Genomic DNA, 19212 nt, shown 5'->3' with positions numbered 1-19212 from the left:
GCGTCTTCAAGACACAAGCACACGATTTTAGAAGCTTCTCCACGATCAGTGACTGCAACATCTTCAAAATCCTCAAGCAGTTCATGATTCAATATATCTGATCCTCCTTCACGATCTGTGATCAACAACAGGATCACCGTGATCGTCAGCAATAGCGTCATCCCAGAAGGGAGACCTGCTCTGATACCATGATGTTCATCCACTTCGAAGCCTCCTGTTGCGGAGGTTGCAGGCTCGACAGGTGATGGCCTTTCTGGCCAAGGTGGTAGGTGGATCATTGATTCAAGAGCATCCAGACACTTGTGTAGAATTTCGTGTAACTTTTTAAATTTAAAACCTGTCTCAGATCAAAAAAGGGTAGTCCTTGCTGATGGCAGCTCTTCCCCAATTGTAGGCAGGGAAACATGTCTATTTCCCCTACCCTTCAATTGTCAAATGTTCTTCATGCTCCTTTTCCACAGAATCTATTATCTGTCAGTCGAATGACAAAAGAGCTGAATTGTAGGGTAATTTTTTATCCTATGGGTTGCATTTTTCAGGACTTGCTGACGGGGAAGAGGATCGGTGGCGGCTATGAGGAAGGTGGTGTGTATTATCTACATCAACCAGTGGGTTCTATCTATTCTGTTGTTACTTCTTCCTCAAGTCCTTTATTATGGCATCATCGTCTGGGTCATCTTCCAGTGCCAAAACTTCGTCGAGTCATTCCTCATATACCTCCTTTAGTTTCTTTTCAATGCGAAACATGTCAATTGGGAAAACATTGCCGAAGCTCTTTTCCCTCTAGTCAAAGTCCATCAAGTCAAAGATTGTTTGACCTTCTTCATGTCGATGTATGGGGTCTGAGTAGGATTCCTAGTAGGACTCAGTGTCGTTATTATTTGGTCATTATTGATGACTTCTCAAGGTAATCATGGGTGTTCATGTTAAAAGATCGGTCTCAAGGCCCTGTCATCCTTAAATTTTTTATTGTTGAAATAAAAACTCAAGTTGACGTGTGTTAGAATTGTTCGCACTGATAATGCTCTTGAGTTCAAATCCAAAAACTTGCTTCAATTCTATTCCGCTAAAGGGATTCAACATCAATTTACATGTCCTCATACATCCCAACAAAATGGTGTGGCTGAGAGGAAACATAGACAAATTCTCAATGTCGCTCGGTGCCTAATGATTCAATCCAATATGCCTGCGTAATACTGGGGAAATGCAGTTTTGACTGCTGGTTTTCTTATAAACCGCATGTCTTCAAGTTCTGTAGAAGACCAGATCCCAATCCAAATTCTTCATCCAGAGGTTCCTCTCTTTCCTATCCCCCCTAAAGTTTTTGGATGTGTGTGCTTTGTGCATAAGCTAGGTCCTGAACGAGATAAACTTGTTTCGCAGTCTATTAAATGTGTTTTCTTTGGGTATCCTAAGAATCAAAAAGGATATCGTTGCTATGACCCTATATCCCATAAAGAGTATGTCAGTGCGGATGTTACCTTCTTTGAGTCTATTCCATATTTCTCGAGTACTACTCCAAGGTTACAGGAGAGTCAGGGTAATGTCTTTCCTCTGCCAATTCCTCCTTTTCATTTAGAGTCGTTCACTACACAGCCTTTAGCTCCATCCTCTGGTGAGTCTCGTTACGGAAACCCTCCTATAGTATATACTCACAGGTTACCACCTACCTCCATGCCCCCATTATCTCCTTCTCCTGAGGTAAGTATCTTTGAGCATACTGAAGTTTCTTCTCTTGATGATGATCTTCCTATTGCTTTGCGCAAAGGGAAAAGACAGTGCACCCTTCATCCCATTTCTCAGTTTGTTTCTGAAGTTAATCTTGGGGCATCTATGAAGAATTTTATCTCGGCTCTGTCTGCCTCCTCTGTTCTGCTTCATCACAATCAAGCTCTATTTGACCCCAAATGGATGCAGGCTATGTTAAAAATAAAATTGTATCCAAATACCCAATAAGGGTATTTTTGTCTTTTATCATATAGTACAGTCCACTAGGGACTGAAATGTAATTTAACATTATAATAAATAAATAAACTGTCATACAGCTTAGGCACAACAGTTATATTTATGACTGTTGTGCACAACAGTCAAAATATGACTGTTGGGCACAACAGTCAAAAATATGATTGTTGGGCAGCAGTCCAACTAGACATTGGACTGCCACCCAACAGTCATAATAATGACTGTTGGAAGGCAGTCCAAAGAGCTGGACTGCCTCCCATGTGTTGGAGTGAGGCTCTATAAATAGAGCCTCACTCCCTTGTTATTCCTCAATGCTTTTAGAAGCATTTGAGGGTTTTCTCTAGAGTTTTTTCCCATCTTATAGGCTTGTATGCCTCTTGTGTTGTTTGGTATTTTTATCTCTTTTGAGATTGTATTTGGTCCATTAGTGACCAACTTTAAGTGAGTTTATTAAAGCCCTTTGTTGGCATTGTGTTTGTTTCCCTATTGTTCTATTGTACCTTGTTTCATTACATGATATCAGAGCAGTTGACACACATGAAAAATATGATTTAGTGCAATCAGATAATAGAGATTCATTATGAGTCATGTGGAAAGAAGCACCTGAGTCTAGATGTAAGATCTCGTGTTTTCGGATCTTAGTCAATTCATGAAAACTTTGAAATTTGGCTAAGTCTGGTAAGAAAATCGTTTGAGGCTCGAGTTTTAGATCGAGGTCTTAGAGTTGGGTTTGACCCAAGTCTCATCAGCAAGGTCTAGGCAAGACAATCAGAGTGTGGCAAAGAGTTTTAATTTCTACTTTTAAATTCGAGCGAAATTCAAGTGAAATTCGGGTTATTTTCGGGCGAAATTCAGAATTTGATATTCATGTAATATATCATTGGATGCGCCTCAAAATTCGGAGCGCAATGGTATTTTACTTTTTCAAATCCAAGTTCCGGTTGGCCCAGAAATCACGTTTTTCTAAAATTTTAGCAGTTTGTTGAAACGGATCCGAAATTGGATCGGATTACATTCAAGGTGTAGGATCCAAATTTTTATGGATTTGGGTCCTAGTTAGGTCCTATAAAAATCTGGAGTTGATATAAGTTTCAATCCAAATTTATGTATGAGTATGGGTTTGGATCTTGGATCTTGGATCCGAATCAAATCCAAATCCAAGCTCAACATTTTTTTATGACTTTAAATTCAGCTGGGAGCTTTAAATTGGGGTTATTAACATATAAAAAGTCTCCATGGTCAACATGACCAATTTTGGGAACCTTTGAATATCTAATAATAAGTAAATTCAAAAAAATAAATTTATTTATTTAATTATTATTAGTAATTTCGGGATTTGGGTTAAGAGGGTTTAGGGTTAACCCTCTTCCCTAATTAAAAAGGTTATAGAGGTTTCCTTACCTTTTAGGAAATGTAGGTCAAAAAGTCAAACAAGTATTAATTAGTAAAGGAGTTCAAAAAAATCTGGAAACTCCCCAAAAGAGAGAAAGACCTAAGTCTGGAAACTCTCTAAAGAGTTTCCAGCTATATTAGTAAGGAAAGGAGGGGGGCGGCAGCCCTTCTCCCTCACTTTTCACCCTAGAGAAAAAAAAAAGAGGGGAGAGAAGAAGAAGAGAGAGAGAGAGAGAGAAAGGGGAGAAAGAAAGGAAGAGTGAAGGAGGTAGAAGAAGAAGGTTTGAGGCATCGAAGCTCAGCCCACACGCCTTCCACAGCCTCTATTCTTTTTCCAAAAAGGTACGAGTACTCCTTCTTGAAACGAATGAGAAATAGGGTAAAGATTGGATTTTCCATGCATCTTTTGATGAAAATCCATAGAAAACAGTGGACCCTCGATTTCCACTGTTACCCCTTTCGCATATGCTGTATTTTTATTGTTTCAAAAAAAAAATCAGTTTTTTCGTAACATGTATGTTGTTGTTTTTTACAGCATACACAGGCCCAAACTGGGCCTGTGTACATGTTGTTGGACCCAGCCGACAGGGTCGGCTGGGTTGGGTATTCTCTTTTCAAAAAAAAAAAGGTATATGCATTAATAAAAATCAGTTTTTTTTCGTAATCTGTAGTGTTGTTTTTAACAGCCTACACAGGTCCAAACTGGACCTGTGTACATGCTGTTGGACCCAGCCGACAGGGTCGGCTGGGCTGGGTATGTTCCTTTCAAGAAAAAAAAAATATATGAAGTAATTAAACGGTGGTTTTCGAAATATGTTATGCTGTCGTTTTTTACAGCATACACAGGTCCACACTGGACCTGTGTATATGCTGATTGAGCCCAGCCAGCAAGGTCGACTGGACTGGGCATGGCTGTAACAAAAAAAAAATGTGTAAAACTTTGAAATCTAAATTTTGTTGTGTTTAGGGTTCTGACTGTTGGTTGGCTGGCTGGCAGCCAGCCGAGTGGCACTCGGCTGACTGCCAGCTGCTGGCCCAGCCGACAGGCCCAGCCAAGTGCTTGGCTGGGTGTGTGGGTGGTTTTGGCAGTGTTGGGGCAGGCCCAGTTGACCCAGTCAGTGGGGTGCTGGCCTGGGCCTTGGCTTTGAAAAAAAATATTTTTTTATACTATATACAGAAATTTTCTATATAGGTGGGCTTCCTGACAGCATACACAGGCCCAAACTGGGCCTGTGAATATGCTGTCAGACCCAGCCGACAGGGTCGGCTGGGCTGGGCGGTAAATTATAAAACTCTTCTTATGTGGAAAGTGTATCAGGTGAGTAACATAAGTGTGTTAGCATATGAAAACAGGGTCTGGTTGTGTGATTAGTAAAGTTGAAATTTTAATCTCTTGATGCATGATAAATTTTGAGCATGAATTATGTACCTACTTTTTATTTCTCTATATGTTAGGAATTGAAGTGGTTTACATGTCTGGTGGAACATGCTTACACATTGATGAACTTGACGTGTGTTGTTGCATATACATAAATACATGAAAGCTCCTTTGTCCATCTCAATACGAATCATGGTTATAAGCATGTATGGTAATGATTGCATAAAGATGCATGCATGTGCATACCATGCATATGCACAGGAAAAAGGGATAACGTGGGCAGTTTGATTTGCATATGGGAATGCCATATTATCATGTTCATTATCAATGGATTAATTTGGTACATATATGACTATACCTTGCAGACATGTTAATACCACTGCATACATTACATATGGTTATGATTCTTGCATTAATGCTTCGGTGATCAAAATGAATCATCGAGGGTTTGGTAAACCCGAGCTGTGGAAATGTTTTCCCTTACTCATTTCAATGCATTGCAAAGATCATGCTTTATTAATATTTCAGCTTTATTGCACTATTCTATATGTTTCCACAGGCCGGAGTTCTGTGATGGCTCTCGCAAAATAGATGCGAGCTTTTATCTTTCTTTTTGCATATGATATTGCAAAACTTAAGAAATTAAATTTTAATAAAAAGTAATAATAAAGCACAGTGTAATATACCTTCTAGGATCACCCATCTGGAGAATGGGGATCTTGGAAATCCGGTCTTGGGGAGACTGTGAGGATACAAAACTCCGTGTGCTTAATTTTAGTCCACTGAACCCGATATTGAGGTTTTTTCTCCTGGCCACGATTTTAAGGAGAGTCCGCCACTTTACCCGGGAGTGGTGTGTTTGACACAGCTGTTGTTTTTTGTACCAAGAAAGTGGCACTTGTGGGCGTGGGGTGTCCCTGGTGTCCCCGACATTAGATGTGGAGGTCTAATATTCCGAAGGTGATTCGGTCGAGGGCTAAGTTGTGACCCAGTAATAAAATACAAATTGTGTGCTAAGCTACCCTGGGAACCTAACTTGACCTCGGGGTTTGTACCCGTTTGGTGTATCCGTGGGCAACGGTAATTAAAAAGAGAAACTTAAATTTGTATGCATTTAATAGGGCATGCATAAGGAAACAAAAGACTTAATGGAAGATAATAAAATGATTCATGCATTGCACAAAAGACATGCATTTTCCTGTTATGCATTAGAGCATGCATACTTTAATAGTTTCCTTAATCATTACATGATGGTAAGTGTTGAATGTTTATTTCTTGTTGCATGCTGAAGTTTTAGTACATGCTGCTGCTTTACTGTCTCTGCATGTTTAGTATTTATGATTGTTGCATGAATAAATTTCCCAAATGCTATAAACTGTCTTGTATGCATTTCCCTCAATTGTTGCATGATATCTCATTTAACTCTTTATCTCACTTGTTTCATTAAGAAGTAGTTGTGCTCAGGATTTCGATTCTGACACCCTACTTCATTGGTTTTTCGCAGGAACAGGTGATCAGTGAAGTCGACAGCTACTGCGAGGGCGCGGGAGTCACAATGAGTTTTGACAGTTTCCTTTGTGGACAGAGTGGCTCTTTATTTTGGTTTTTCAGTCTAGTATTATTGACATTTGCTTATTTTCATCAGTGGTTTTGAGTCAAACATTTTGTTTTGAGATTGGTTCTTAATTCATGAATAAAGGTATTAGTTAGTTTATGGATGTAAATTGCAAGTTCTTTTGTGGTCTATTGGCTATCTAGTTAGAATTGGAACTGTGAGGACCCCGGGTTTCTGGGAAGTTTTTCGCATTGTTTAAAAAAAAAATCCGCATTTTTAAAGGGGATGAGTTGGGGTCGTTACACTAGAATCCAAGAGGTCTTACCTGGAGGAGACGAGGAAGAGATGGCAGCTCCGGATGTAGAAGGTGCAGCCTTAAGAAGTTGCGAGACGGCTTCTGCTATTTGAGCAAGATTTAATTCATTGAAGTTGCCCCCTTTTCTTGATTCTTGAGGTTCTTCACTTAAGGCGGCCACCTTTTTAAATTTGGGACATTCCGGTCTTATATGTCCGGGTTCCTTACAATGATGACAAATAATTTTTCCTTTGTATCCTCCTCCATTGTGTCCTTCTCCATTGAACTTCTTCTCAAAGTGAGGTGGTTTATATGTTTTCACAAAATTTCCGGGCCTTGCCATGGCAAGGACCTCATCATTAGACTTGTGCATTCCAAGTCTTGTCTCTTCTTGACAAATTTGAGCAAGGGCCTCACTTATAGAAGGAGAAGCGGTCCTATGAAGTAAGGAAGATCTTACTTGCTCAAATTTCGGTCGAAGGCCATAAAGAAAGGAGAAAAGATTTTCTCTTTCGATTTGAGTCATTCTCATATCAATAGCCGAACCTTCCTATTTTGGTTCCAACATGGCTAATTCATCCCAAATAGGAGATAAAATACCGTAAAAATCTCTTACACTTTTATCTCCTTGTTTTGAATTACGTACCTTATCTTGGAGATAATAAAGTCTAGCCATATCCTTTTGGATAAAAGTACTTCTTAGAAAGCTCCATGCGTCACATGCCTTCTTGAATTTGATGATATTGGTGGCGATCTTGAACTCCATGGTATTCATAAACCATGAGAGTATTTGTGCATTGCTTGCCTCTCAATCTTCCAATTTATTTTGGAATTCTTCCAAGGCTTTTTCTTTTTCTTCTTCGGACAAGGCTTTGACTTGATCTCCTTCTCTTCTAGTCAATTTGAGTTGTGGTTCACTAGTAGAACCACTAACAAAACCCCACAATTTTTTTCCTTTGATATGATTCTCCATAGCCGTCGCCCACATCAAGTAGTTGTTTTCATTGAGTTTGTAGGTGATGACGGTGGCGAACTCTCTTTCTCCCATAATGAATACTTGAGTTTAGAATAGAGAAGATAGGGAATGATCAATGATCGAAGAACACTTCCTTCACGAGATTCTCCTTCTTTCAAGAACCTTGCTTTGATACCAATTATATTGAAACCTTTGAGTCTATTAATGACTCAAGTAGTGAACCACCTCAAGATCTTCTTCAATACTCTAGACAAAATACTGGGGAGCATCCATGTGCCCTTGACAGATATAATCAATTAACAAATACTGAAGAAACTAGTGTTAGAAGGTCAGAACGAACACATAGGCCTCCAAGTAGGTTTGTCTCATATGAATCCTTCTTACCAAACTACAGGGCATGTCTTCTAGCCATTCATTCCTATCATGAACCATCCAACTATAACGAGGCCAAAAATATAAACGAATGGGTTGAAGCCATGAAAATTGAATTAGATGCATTACACAAGGCTCACACTTGGGCAATTCAACCTCTTCCTATCGGAAAGAAGACAATAGGGTGTAGATGGGTGTTTAAAATTAAAACAAAAAGTGACGGGTCTCTTGAGAGATATAAAGCAAGACTTGTTGCAAAAGGATATTCTCAAGAATATGGTATAGATTATGAAGAAACCTTTGCCCCAGTAGCTCGTATGACTACAATTAGAACTCTAGTTGCTATAGCATCCATTCGAAAATGGCCGATATATCAGTTAGATGTTAAAAATGCATTTTTGAACGGAAACTTAAATGAAGAAGTATATATGGATCCTCCCCCTAGTCTGTCTATTGAAAAAGGCATGGTCCTTCGTCTTCAAAAAGCCCTATACGGGCTTAAACAAGCCCCTAAAGCATGGTATGATCGGTTCAGTGGTACGATATTAAAACTTGGATTTAAATCTTGTTACACTGACACTGTTCTTTTTGTGAGATCTACAGGTACCTCATTGATCATTCTTCTTTTGTATGTTGATGATATGATCATCACAGGAAATGATCAAAAGAAAATTGAAGATATTAAAATTTTGCTTAAAAAATCTTTTGATATGACTGATCTTGGTTTTTTGAGATACTTTTTAGGAATTGAAGTAGCCTACTCACCAAGAGGATATATTTTATCTCAAATCAAGTTTGCAGCTGATATTGTTGAGCGTTCAGGAATCACGGACACAAAATATGCTGATACTCCTGAAGTAATAAATGCAAAAATGCGAGCTAAAGATGGAGTATTATTAGATGATCCAACCCCTTATCGACAATTTATTGGATCGTTGATGTACCTGTCTATTACAAGGCCAGATATTGCGCATGCCGTACATTCTGCAAGTCAATTTCAACATGCGCCCACAATCGTCCACATGAGTGCAGTATTAAGAATAGTTCGATATATCAAGAAAACTATATCTAAAGGACTATTCTTATCCTCTTCCTCATCTTTAAGTCTTATTTCTTACACTGATTCTGACTGAGGAGGAGATCCCAATAACTGTCACTCAACTACTGGCTTTTGTGTATTTTTAGGTGATTCTCTCATTTCTTGGCGATGCAAAAAACAACAGAAAGTGTCTTTATCCTCTACGGAAGCTGAGTACAGGGCAATGGCTACCACAACCACTGAAGTTGTGTGGATGAGAGCACTACTTTCCGATATGGGTGTTGATGTCTCATAACCTTCAAAGCTATGCTGTGATAATAAAAGTGTCATCTATATAGCCAGCAATCACACATTTCATGAGCGAACAAAACACATTGAGATGGATTGTCACTATGTTCGCGAAGAATATTTGAAGGGGACCATTACATTGCCATATGTCCAGTCCGAATTTCAGATTGCAGACTTCTTCACCAAAGCTCTTCCACTACCTCAATTTTTGTATCTTCTTAGCAAACTTTCGATGATTTCCCCATAAGTTTGAGGAGGAGTGTTAAAAATAAAATTGTATCCAAATACCCAATAAGGGTATTTTTGTCTTTTATCATATAGTACAGTCCACTAGGGACTGAAATGTAATTTAACATTATAATAAATAAATAAACTGTCATACAGCTTAGGCACAACAGTCATATTTATGACTGTTGTGCACAACAGTCAAAAATATGACTGTTGGGCAGCAGTCCAACTAGACGTTGGACTGCCACCCAACAGTCATAATAATGACTGTTGGAAGGCAGTCCAAAGAGCTGGATTGCCTCCCATGTGTTGGAGTGAGGCTCTATAAATAGAGCCTCACTCCCTTGTTATTCCTCAATGCTTTTAGAAGCATTTGAGGGTTTTCTCTAGAGTTTTTTCCCATCTTATAGGCTTGTATGCCTCTTGTGTTGTTTGGTATTTTTATCTCTTTTGAGATTGTATTTGGTCCATTAGTGACCAACTTTAAGTGAGTTTATTAAAGCCCTTTGTTGGCATTGTGTTTGTTTCCCTATTGTTCTATTGTACCTTGTTATGAGATGGATGCCCTATGCTCTAGGGGCACTTGGGACTTGGTTGATCCTCCTACTGATGCAAATATTGTTGGCTGCAAATGGGTATATACCATTAAATATAACTCGGATGGGTCAATTGAACGATACAAAGCCCGGTTGGTTGCAAAAGGCTATACTCAAACTTATGGTGTTGACTTTTTTGAAACTTTTTTCTCAGTCGCTTGTCTTGGCACTATTGGTCGCGTTCTCTCTGTTGCAGTGCACTATGGATGGCCCTTGTCCCAGTTGGATGTCAAGAATGTCGTTCTCTCTGTTACAAAACTGTATCTCGGCTAAATAAATGCATAAACAATATCCGCGGTATAAAATTGTACCTCAGTTAAATAAATGCGTAAGCAGTGCACGAGATACGAAACCGTACCTCGACTAAATAAATGCGTAAGTAGCATGTGCACGTGATAGCGCAGTGGCAAAGTAAACAACATAAAGCAATACTCGATGTGCGAAACTACACATCAAGTTAAATAAATTACGTAAGCAGCGCACGAAGTACGAAACTGTACATCGACTAAATAAATGCGTAAGCAATAACTTATGCACGTGATAGCACAGCGACAAAGTAAACGACATAAAGCAATACTCGATGTGCGAAACCACACATCGAGTTAAATAAATTTTGTAAGCAGTGCACGAGGTACGAAACTGTACATCAGCTAAATAAACGCGTAAGCAGTAGCCTGTTCACATGATAGCGTGGCGGCAAAGTAAATGACATAAATTTAAATGGACAAGAATATGCAAAACTGCGTCCTTGAGTTATATATATATATATATATATATATATATATATATATATATATATATATATATATATATATATGTTAGAAGTGTTCTGCCAGCAGAAGGTGTGGACCGAGTTGGGCTTGATAAAGACCGAGCCCACCTCGATCGAGCCTTCCCAGCATGGCTGGCAGGCAGTGGCCAACCCACGGCTGGGCAGGTCACAGTTGAGCCTGACTCGGTTCCCATGCAACTGGGGAACAAAGGGGGGCGTGCTTGGCGGTCAGGCTGAGCCTGCTCGGGCCCCCATCCTGGACGGGACCGAGCCTAGGCTCGGTCCTCCAATAGAAAGAACAGAGCTGGGCTCGGTTATACTTCAACTGCACACTGCAGCAGAAAGCAAGAGGGGGGGAAAAGAGAGGGGGCAGGAGGGTCGACGCCCTCCTGCTGTGAGCTCAACAGAGAGACGAGAGAGGGCGTAGAGAGCAGCAATCGTTCGGCTGCTGCAACTTTTGGGGAAACAGAGGAGGGAGAAAAAGGCAGGAGGGGCGGCGCTCCTCCTCTGTCGAGTTAACAGAGAGACAGGAGAAAAGAGGGCAGGAGGGGCCCCTCCTCTGCCTCATTTTAATTAGAGAGAAGAGCAGGGAGGGGTGGCACCCCTTCTCTGTTGGGTTAACAGGGAGACAGAAAGACGGCAGGAGGGTTGGCGCCCTCCTGCAGACGTTAATTAGAGAGGGAGAGATAGCAGGGAGGGGCAATGCCCCTCCTCTGCTGTAACAGAGGAACAGAGGGAGGAGGGAGGGGCGGCGCCCCTCCTCTGCTAGGTTAAACTTTATAACAGAAGGACAGGGGAGATGGCACTTACTTGAGCGGCGGTGTCTCCGACGAGCGAGAGATGGAAGGAAAGGAGGGAAGCGCAGGGGATGTCAATGAGGGGGGCAAGGGTGCAAGAAAACAGGGGGGGGTCTCCGGTGTCGAGGTTAGCAGGAGAGGGTCTTGGAGGTGCGAGACGAGGAGGGTGAAGGGGGAAAATATCAAGGAGAGAGAGAGAGCGTGTCGGGGATGCAGGGAGAGAGAAATCGCATGGGGCTATGCATTCCCTCCTTAAAGAAAACCCCTTGCGGGGGTATTTTAAAAAGGCACGGGGGAATGGATCCGGATCTGGGTTGGATCCAGTCGGATCCAACCTGGATCAAAAACCTTTTTTTTCATTTTTTTTTAAATGTGAGTGTTACATGTAACTTGGTGCTTGGGTTCTGACCAGAGTGCAGGATTTTTTATAGAGTCGGTTTTATATTTTTGGACTTTTCGACTTATTGATTAATTATATAAATTTCAACTTATTACTTCAAATTGATTCAATGCATGGAATGATTTGTGGTATGATTGTATTAAATTTGTGATGTACCCCGAGTCCTTGGGAGGTTTTCCGCAATTGTTTTAAAAGACAAAAAAAATCCACTATTTTTCGAAGGTCAGTTGGTGACGTTACATATATGCACCAATAAGCTTTTTTTCCCTTAAAAATACCCCTCATAAATATGTTCTACAATAAAATAACATTTAAAAAAACAAATAACTTTTCTAACATGAAAAGAGCAATTCCAACTGTAGCAGTTAGTTTGATTTCATTTGGGGAAAACAAGCTTCCCATAAGTGTGAAAGATGTGTAGTTTTTCACTTTCAAAGGGAGCTTCCTGGGAAGCAATCTCTTAAGGTTTCTAGAAGCTTCCAGTAACTAAGGCTTTAAGAGAGACAATATCAACTGATCAACATAATAAAAACAGCAGCAAAGAATAGACATTTTCACCAGAAACATTCAAAAAGGAATAAAACAAGACACAACATACCTTTTTCCAATCTTTCCCATACTTGCGATAAGCTTCATAGAAGTGTTCAAGCTCCTCCTTACTCCATTGAGGGCCCAACATGTCAGACAACTTCCGCTTCTACATGGATATTTTTAAGAGCAGTTAGCACTTCAAAGTGATTAACAGAGGAAAAATGTCCTAAGATGGATACTAATGATGCTAACAAGACTTCTAAAAGATTCATGTCTCAAAAAAGATTATACAATATTTAGTTCCACAACAACCATGGGAAACCAGAATGTTATTCCATGAAGCTCTCTAGAACCTTCAAGCCATTTTCTGGGGGTAAACGTCAACTCTTTCAGCTACAAGTTCTTTCCAATCTGGGCTAGTTTTCGATATTAGACAAAAAAAGACCCAGGAAGTTGTTAAGTTGTATATATATATATATATAATACATATGTTTATATCATTGTAATAGGTAATACCCAATAGGGGTACTTCAGTCTTTTCACTTAATAGGTTGTGCCCACTGTATAGCTTACTGTATATTTTTTATTTCCTTTAATATTGCCATTGCCCAAATATAGCTGTTGGGATGCTCCCAACAGCTATATTGGTTCTCCTTTGTGTATATATAGGGGTGCTTCCCCTTAGCTGTAAAAGCCCGTCTCAAGCAATAATCCTAATAAGACTTATATTTTTTACTCTTTGTTACTTGCCTATTTGTGGGTTGTGATTGTAATAACCTTAATTTTTAGGTTTTTATTTAAATATATTATGATATATATTTCATAACAATGTGATTTGGGCTCGGGATCCAAGTCGCGGATCCGGGACCCATAAAGGGATAATTATGCCTAAATATTTGCGTTATACTAAAATCATATTAATATTAGTAATAAAAGAGAAATATACATAAATACATATGTATATATATATAGCAAACTCGAGGATCCACAGTTGGACCCACATGGATCCGACTTGCGGATCCATATTGATGGGGGTTACATGGTATGAATAGGGTTAATTTTAAATAAAACTAATAATAATAAGAATAATAATAAGAAATAAATAAATTTTTAAAATTTTTCTTATTTATCCGAGGGTCCACAGTTGGATCCATTCGGATCCAACTTGTGGATCCATTTAGCTTGGGGTCGGGTTACGGGTCTCGGATCCGGACCCGAGCCGCGCCCCTGTAAGTTTTTTTTTTAAAAGGCAAGGGGCAACCCGATAAAACCCTAGCAAATCAGGAAAGTGGGGGGGGGGGGGTTACACAGGCGTAACTGAAACCCCACCCATCTCGGCGAGAAGGGGGGGGTTCGGCGATAAATGGGAGGTGGAAGAGGGGGGTCTCACCCTCTTCCCTCGTCTCCCTCGTTTCTCCCTTCCCTCATCTCTCTCTCCCTCTATCCCTCTCTCTGTCGAGTTCGGTGTGCCGGAAGAAGAAGGGGTCGCTGGCGAGCTGCGGCAACTAGCAGCCATCGCCGACCTCCAGCGAGCTCCCCGTCACGGCAGCAGCAAGGAGCAGCCCCAGCCGACTGTGCATACGTGCCTCCAGCCTCCGATCGCCGGAAAACCAGCGAAAAAGGTACGGGTTTTCCTCTTGATTTCGAGTGAGAAAGAGGGTGTAGATTTGCTTTCCATGGAGTATTTTAGGGTACTCATTAGGGAGAAGCAGATTTGGGGGTTTGATGTGCCGGAGACCCCAAATCGAAAATTTTAGGGATTCCAGTCCGTTGATTTGTGGAGTTTTGGGTTGTTGAACTATGACTCTGAGTCCTTATGGAGGGAGATATACCCATACACGATCCTTTTTAATAAGCCTCTGTTTATTAATTGGCGTAGGTATTATGTCTTATGGTGAATTTCATTTAGATAAAGCTTTGCATGTTTAATACTCGATCGATGTTGCTGTGAAACCTCTGTAGTCTTAATAAGTATTGGAATAGGCTTCACTTGCTATATACCGAAGTTTGGTAATTTTATGGACTAATTTCTGAAAGAACATAGTCTTTTGTGTTATGATTTGAGGTTAATGAAAACTAGGATAAATTGTAGACATGTTGAATGGTACACTCCTGTGATCAGATATCAATTATAAAAACAAATTTTAATTGTTAATATGTAAATAGTTTTTTTGGGATCCTACATGTTTCCACTCTGTTTTTGGTTGTTTATGCTTCTTTTTACTTGTTGTTGCGTTTCAGAATTTAATCCAGAATCTGCCCAAACCCAGGTTCACATTTGGTTTGTAGTGTTCAGAGGAGAGTTTTAACTCTACTTACCTGTTAGCATTATGTTTCTTTTATTCTTCCTATGTTTGTTGCCCCCATTTCGTTTTTAGGGTTGAACTAGTTCTCTTATATGAGTAATACTTATAGTGTATACAGGCTAAGCTCGGAGGCGTATTACATCTATAGTTTTGATACTCGCTGAACCTGAGATTTTATTTTATTAGAACTAGAACTTGAAATACATATTTATCTGAGTTCTTATTTACAAAACTTGGGTTACTGTATTTAATAACCAGACTTAAACCAAATCATATTGGGTCGACTGGGCAATACCCAGTCCCTGTGAGGTCTGGCAGCACTTGCCAAAGTGTTGGCAGTCCCCATCTGTAACAATATATATATATATATGAAAGGTTTTGTTAAGGTGGGCTGGCTGTCAGCCCAGCCGAATTTGGCTGGCCTGACAGGCCGAGCCTGGTGGTTGTGGAGCCTCATCCAAGTGCATTGGTTGGGTCATTGCTTCTCAAATAAGACTACATTATACCTGTGTTAATCCAGCTTTGCATGGTTATATTGTTTATTTTTTTATATACTCATGTGTAAGGGGTCATTTGCTTCATAATTGTTATATTGCTTAGTAGCATGATTGATTACTGTCATGTCTATTTACAAGGTAATTAAGAAGCATATGGACGTGCAAAGATTGTTAGGCATACACCCATGTAAGTTCTATGACACAAACGTTATGGGTGTTATCCTAATTTAGCTAAACATGTAAATGTTTTCGGTGGTTATCGTACAGGCTGTTTTCCAAGGCTTAAACTAAATATTTTAGGCTGAGTTAAAGTAGCTTGTGTAAGGTTCAGTTCTTCTTGAAGTTTTCATATTTATGCTTACCTGATATTCAGACCTATGTGTATAAGAGCATGATGTGTTTTGTTTTCCTGCATTTCACACATTAAGCTAAAATCAAAGTATTTACTGCAAAGTTACATCTTATGCATATCGTACACTAACTTGATGTATTGACACATGCACCACCATTTGAAGGATTCACATGCTGATTAAGATGTGTAATTTCATCAAAGTGTGTATATGACATGAACATGTATGTTAAAGCATGCATGGACAGGAACGCATAGGCTAAATAAAATCAAATATGGGATATGAGCATGTGTATGGAATGAAAGCATTTAATGGAAGCATGCATCTTTAACTTGGATATGTGCGAACTCATGCATATGTTTATAAATTTATTGTTTATGCACAAAAATTTGCATACACGAATGTGCACTGAAAAGCATGTGAAAAATAATGCATGGAAGCATGCGATTGATGATTTTTGCTTATGAATGCATTGATGACCAATTGGATCATCAGGGGCCGGATGAGCCTCGAGAACCAGTTGTTCTCTGTTTAGTTATTTTGATGCATTGCAACAAATCAAATATGATATTGTTGTTTTACCGCACTGTTCTATGTTGTCACGGGCTGTGGTCCCGTGAAAAGCTTAGCATGCTGATGTGCAAGCTTATGTTATTAATTATGCATGTAAATTTGCAAATGTAAAAGAAATAGATTAATAACCAAATAAAAGAAAATGAAGAACAGTGTAATTCACTTTCTCCTTAATGTCCCTGCTTTAGCGTGGGAATCTTGGATATTGCGGTTTAGGGGAAACCGTGAGAATACAAAAACTCCGTGTGCGTTTTGTTGCCCCTGAACCCGATATTGAGGTTCTTCTCCTGGCCACGGTTTTAGGGAGAATCCGCCACTTTACCCGGGAGTGGTGTGTTAGTCACAGCTGTGAGTTTGTTTGGTATACCAAGAAAGTGGCGCCAGTGGATGTTGTTTTCCCTGGTGTCCCCGACTTTGAATGCTGTTTTCCAAGGTTCCGATGGATGGTGCTGTTTCCTGATATCGGTCGAGGGCTAAGTTTGGAACCCGGTAATAAAATACAAATTGTGTGTGAAGCTACCCCGGGAACCCTACTTGACCTCGGGGATTATACCCGTTTGGTGTATCCGCGGGCAATGATAAATTAAAAAGAGGAACTTAAAAATTGTGTGCATTTAATAGGACACGCATATGGAAAGAAGAAAGCATAAATGAAAGATAATAAATGGTTCATGCAGTGCACATTAATCATGCATATTCTTGCTCTGTAGTAGTTCATGCATGTTTACTTGTTCACTTGGTTATTATATGTTGATCATTGGAGGATGTTGATCTCTGTTGCATTTAATTTCCTTATTGATTAAGTTGTAATTAATGTTAATTACTTAGCGTTCCCTAATGCTTAATGTTTATTTTATTGTTGCATGACTGGTTAATTGCCTTATAATTTGGTTATAATTGTATTCTCCTAAAATATTACATGGATCTTATTTATGTTCTTTTTCTTATTTGATTCATTAGGGAAACCTGTACGCAGAATTCCTCGAATTTCTGACCCTCTTATTTTATTGGTTTTTCTCAGACTCAGGTGATCAGTGAAATGGACTCGCTTCTGAGGGGATACGAGGGCCACATTTGTTTCAGACGGCTTCACTTACGAACAGCGTGGCTCTATTTGTGTTTTCTTTTAGTTCTTCTTATTTCCTGCAATTTGATATTTCACTTTTGACATTAAATATGACTTTTATTGATTCATTAATAAAATAGTTCAGTTGGTTGGTTATGAATGATAAATGTAAGTTGATTTGTGGCGTGTGGTTATCCAACTGAAATTGGAACTATAGAGACCCCAGGTCTCTGAGAAGTTTTCCGTAACTCTTAGAAAAAAAAACATTCCGCATTTTTAAAGGGTCGGGATTGGGTCGTTACAGGTTTGGTATCAGAGCCACCACAAAGACTTACACTTTTATCATCTTTTTGTGTTAAATTTCTAATTTTTAGTATATGAGCCCTGTCCAGAAGCGTCTGCAAGTAGTGCATCATCCTCCAGAGCAGTCTTCTTCACTGGTATGACTATTTAATACTTTTACTTTAAGTATGTGAATTTTGTGATTGATTGAAATTATAGTTTAATATTCCTTGTTGTGAATTTAATAAGTCTTGGTATTATTACGTGAACGATTATTGTTCGTGATCAACCCTAAGGGGGTAGGATCAGTAGAAAAAAAAATATTCCGCATTTTTAAAGGGTCGGGATTAGGGTCGTTACAGTGATTGTATGCTTGTATTTAACCCATAAGTGGTCCTTGTGTATACACACTTTTGTGTGTTTGTAAAGCCCATAAGAGGCACTCTATTACTCTTGTAATTTATTGCATGGTATCAAAGCGAGAAGTGTCGTTGAAGTGAAGGAACATTCATTTCAAAGTGCGTGAAGAAGGAACGAGTGATCGTGAACTTCATTACTTTGGAAAAGCTCATCGTCAACACATTTTTTTATTCTCTCTTTATCTCTTCTCTTCTCTTTCTCACTCTTCTTTTAATACGATGGTCAAAAAGAAAGTAGTTACGGTTGTTTTCGTCAAATTTGATAGGAAAAACTATAACATGTGGGTCACCGCTATAAAAAGAAATTTGGTTGGAAAAGATTTGTGGGACTATGTTCATGGTTCCCTATCGAAACCTTAACCTATTCTTACTAAATCTATTTGTGGAGAAGATGAAGTAACCAAAGAGGAATCTCTTAAAGACAATGAGAGAGAGAAACTCTTTTAGATTGTACAAAAAGCCATTGAAGCATAGGACGTTGGACATGCCAAGGTATTATCCCTATTTATGGGATGTGTGAAGAACCTTGTGAAAACACATTAGAATTTCAGAGAGCCAATGAAGAGTGGGTTTTTATTAAACAAACCTACACCCAAAATGATGTTGCCCCTAAATGGGAATTGCAAGATAATACAAGAAAAAAAAAGTGTTAGAGAGTACTATGAAACTCTTAAAAGACGGGGATCAAATGACTAAAATGGAGCATATTTGGGATACCCTTGATGATGCTCGCCGTAGAAAAAATTAAATCCTTGGCAAACAATTTTTCCAATTTATGAGAGAGCATATGCTCGAATTTGAACATGTTCGGGTTTTCATCATCCACCGTAAGCAAGAGGAGTTTCCTTCTTTGCATGAGATTTTAACCCAAGTAGGCAAGGAAGAAACAAGGCTAAAATCTATGACCAAATCTAATGAGACCAAGGACAATGTAGTGGAGGTATCTAGACCCAGTGCCAGTGCCAGTGCCAATACTTATTCCTATAAGCCTCCTCGTTTCAACAAGAATAATTTTGAGAGATCAAGGAGCAATGGTGGGAGAAATGACGGGAGAAAGAAAACTATTTGTCACAACTGTGGAGAACCAGGACATATCAAACCATATTTTCCTGAATTAAAAAAGGATGAGAAAAGATTA

General features: G+C 39.3%; 1 protein-coding gene across 8 annotated transcripts in view; it reads right to left on the bottom strand.

Moving 5' to 3' along the window:
• The window catches only part of LOC149818005 (protein ALWAYS EARLY 2-like), a 115306-nt gene that overhangs the window by 76280 nt on the left and 19814 nt on the right, over positions 1-19212 (bottom strand). For 6 of the 8 annotated variants that reach the window (XM_089985868.1, XM_089985872.1, XM_089985877.1 and 3 more), the window contains one exon: positions 12649-12747. The exons of 1 other annotated variant lie outside the window; for it this stretch is intronic. In XM_089985868.1, the coding sequence (XP_089841994.1) occupies positions 12649-12747 (99 nt within the window). Of the gene's footprint in view, positions 1-12648; positions 12748-19212 lie in introns of those variants that run through there. One more of the 8 variants, XM_089985876.1, reaches the window with a different exon arrangement.

Source organism: Nuphar pumila, chromosome 13, assembly GCF_984573655.1.
Source record: "Nuphar pumila chromosome 13, dmNupPumi1.hap1.1, whole genome shotgun sequence".
NCBI lineage: Eukaryota > Viridiplantae > Streptophyta > Magnoliopsida > Nymphaeales > Nymphaeaceae > Nuphar > Nuphar pumila.
This window is presented reverse-complemented; position numbering and strand designations above follow the sequence as displayed.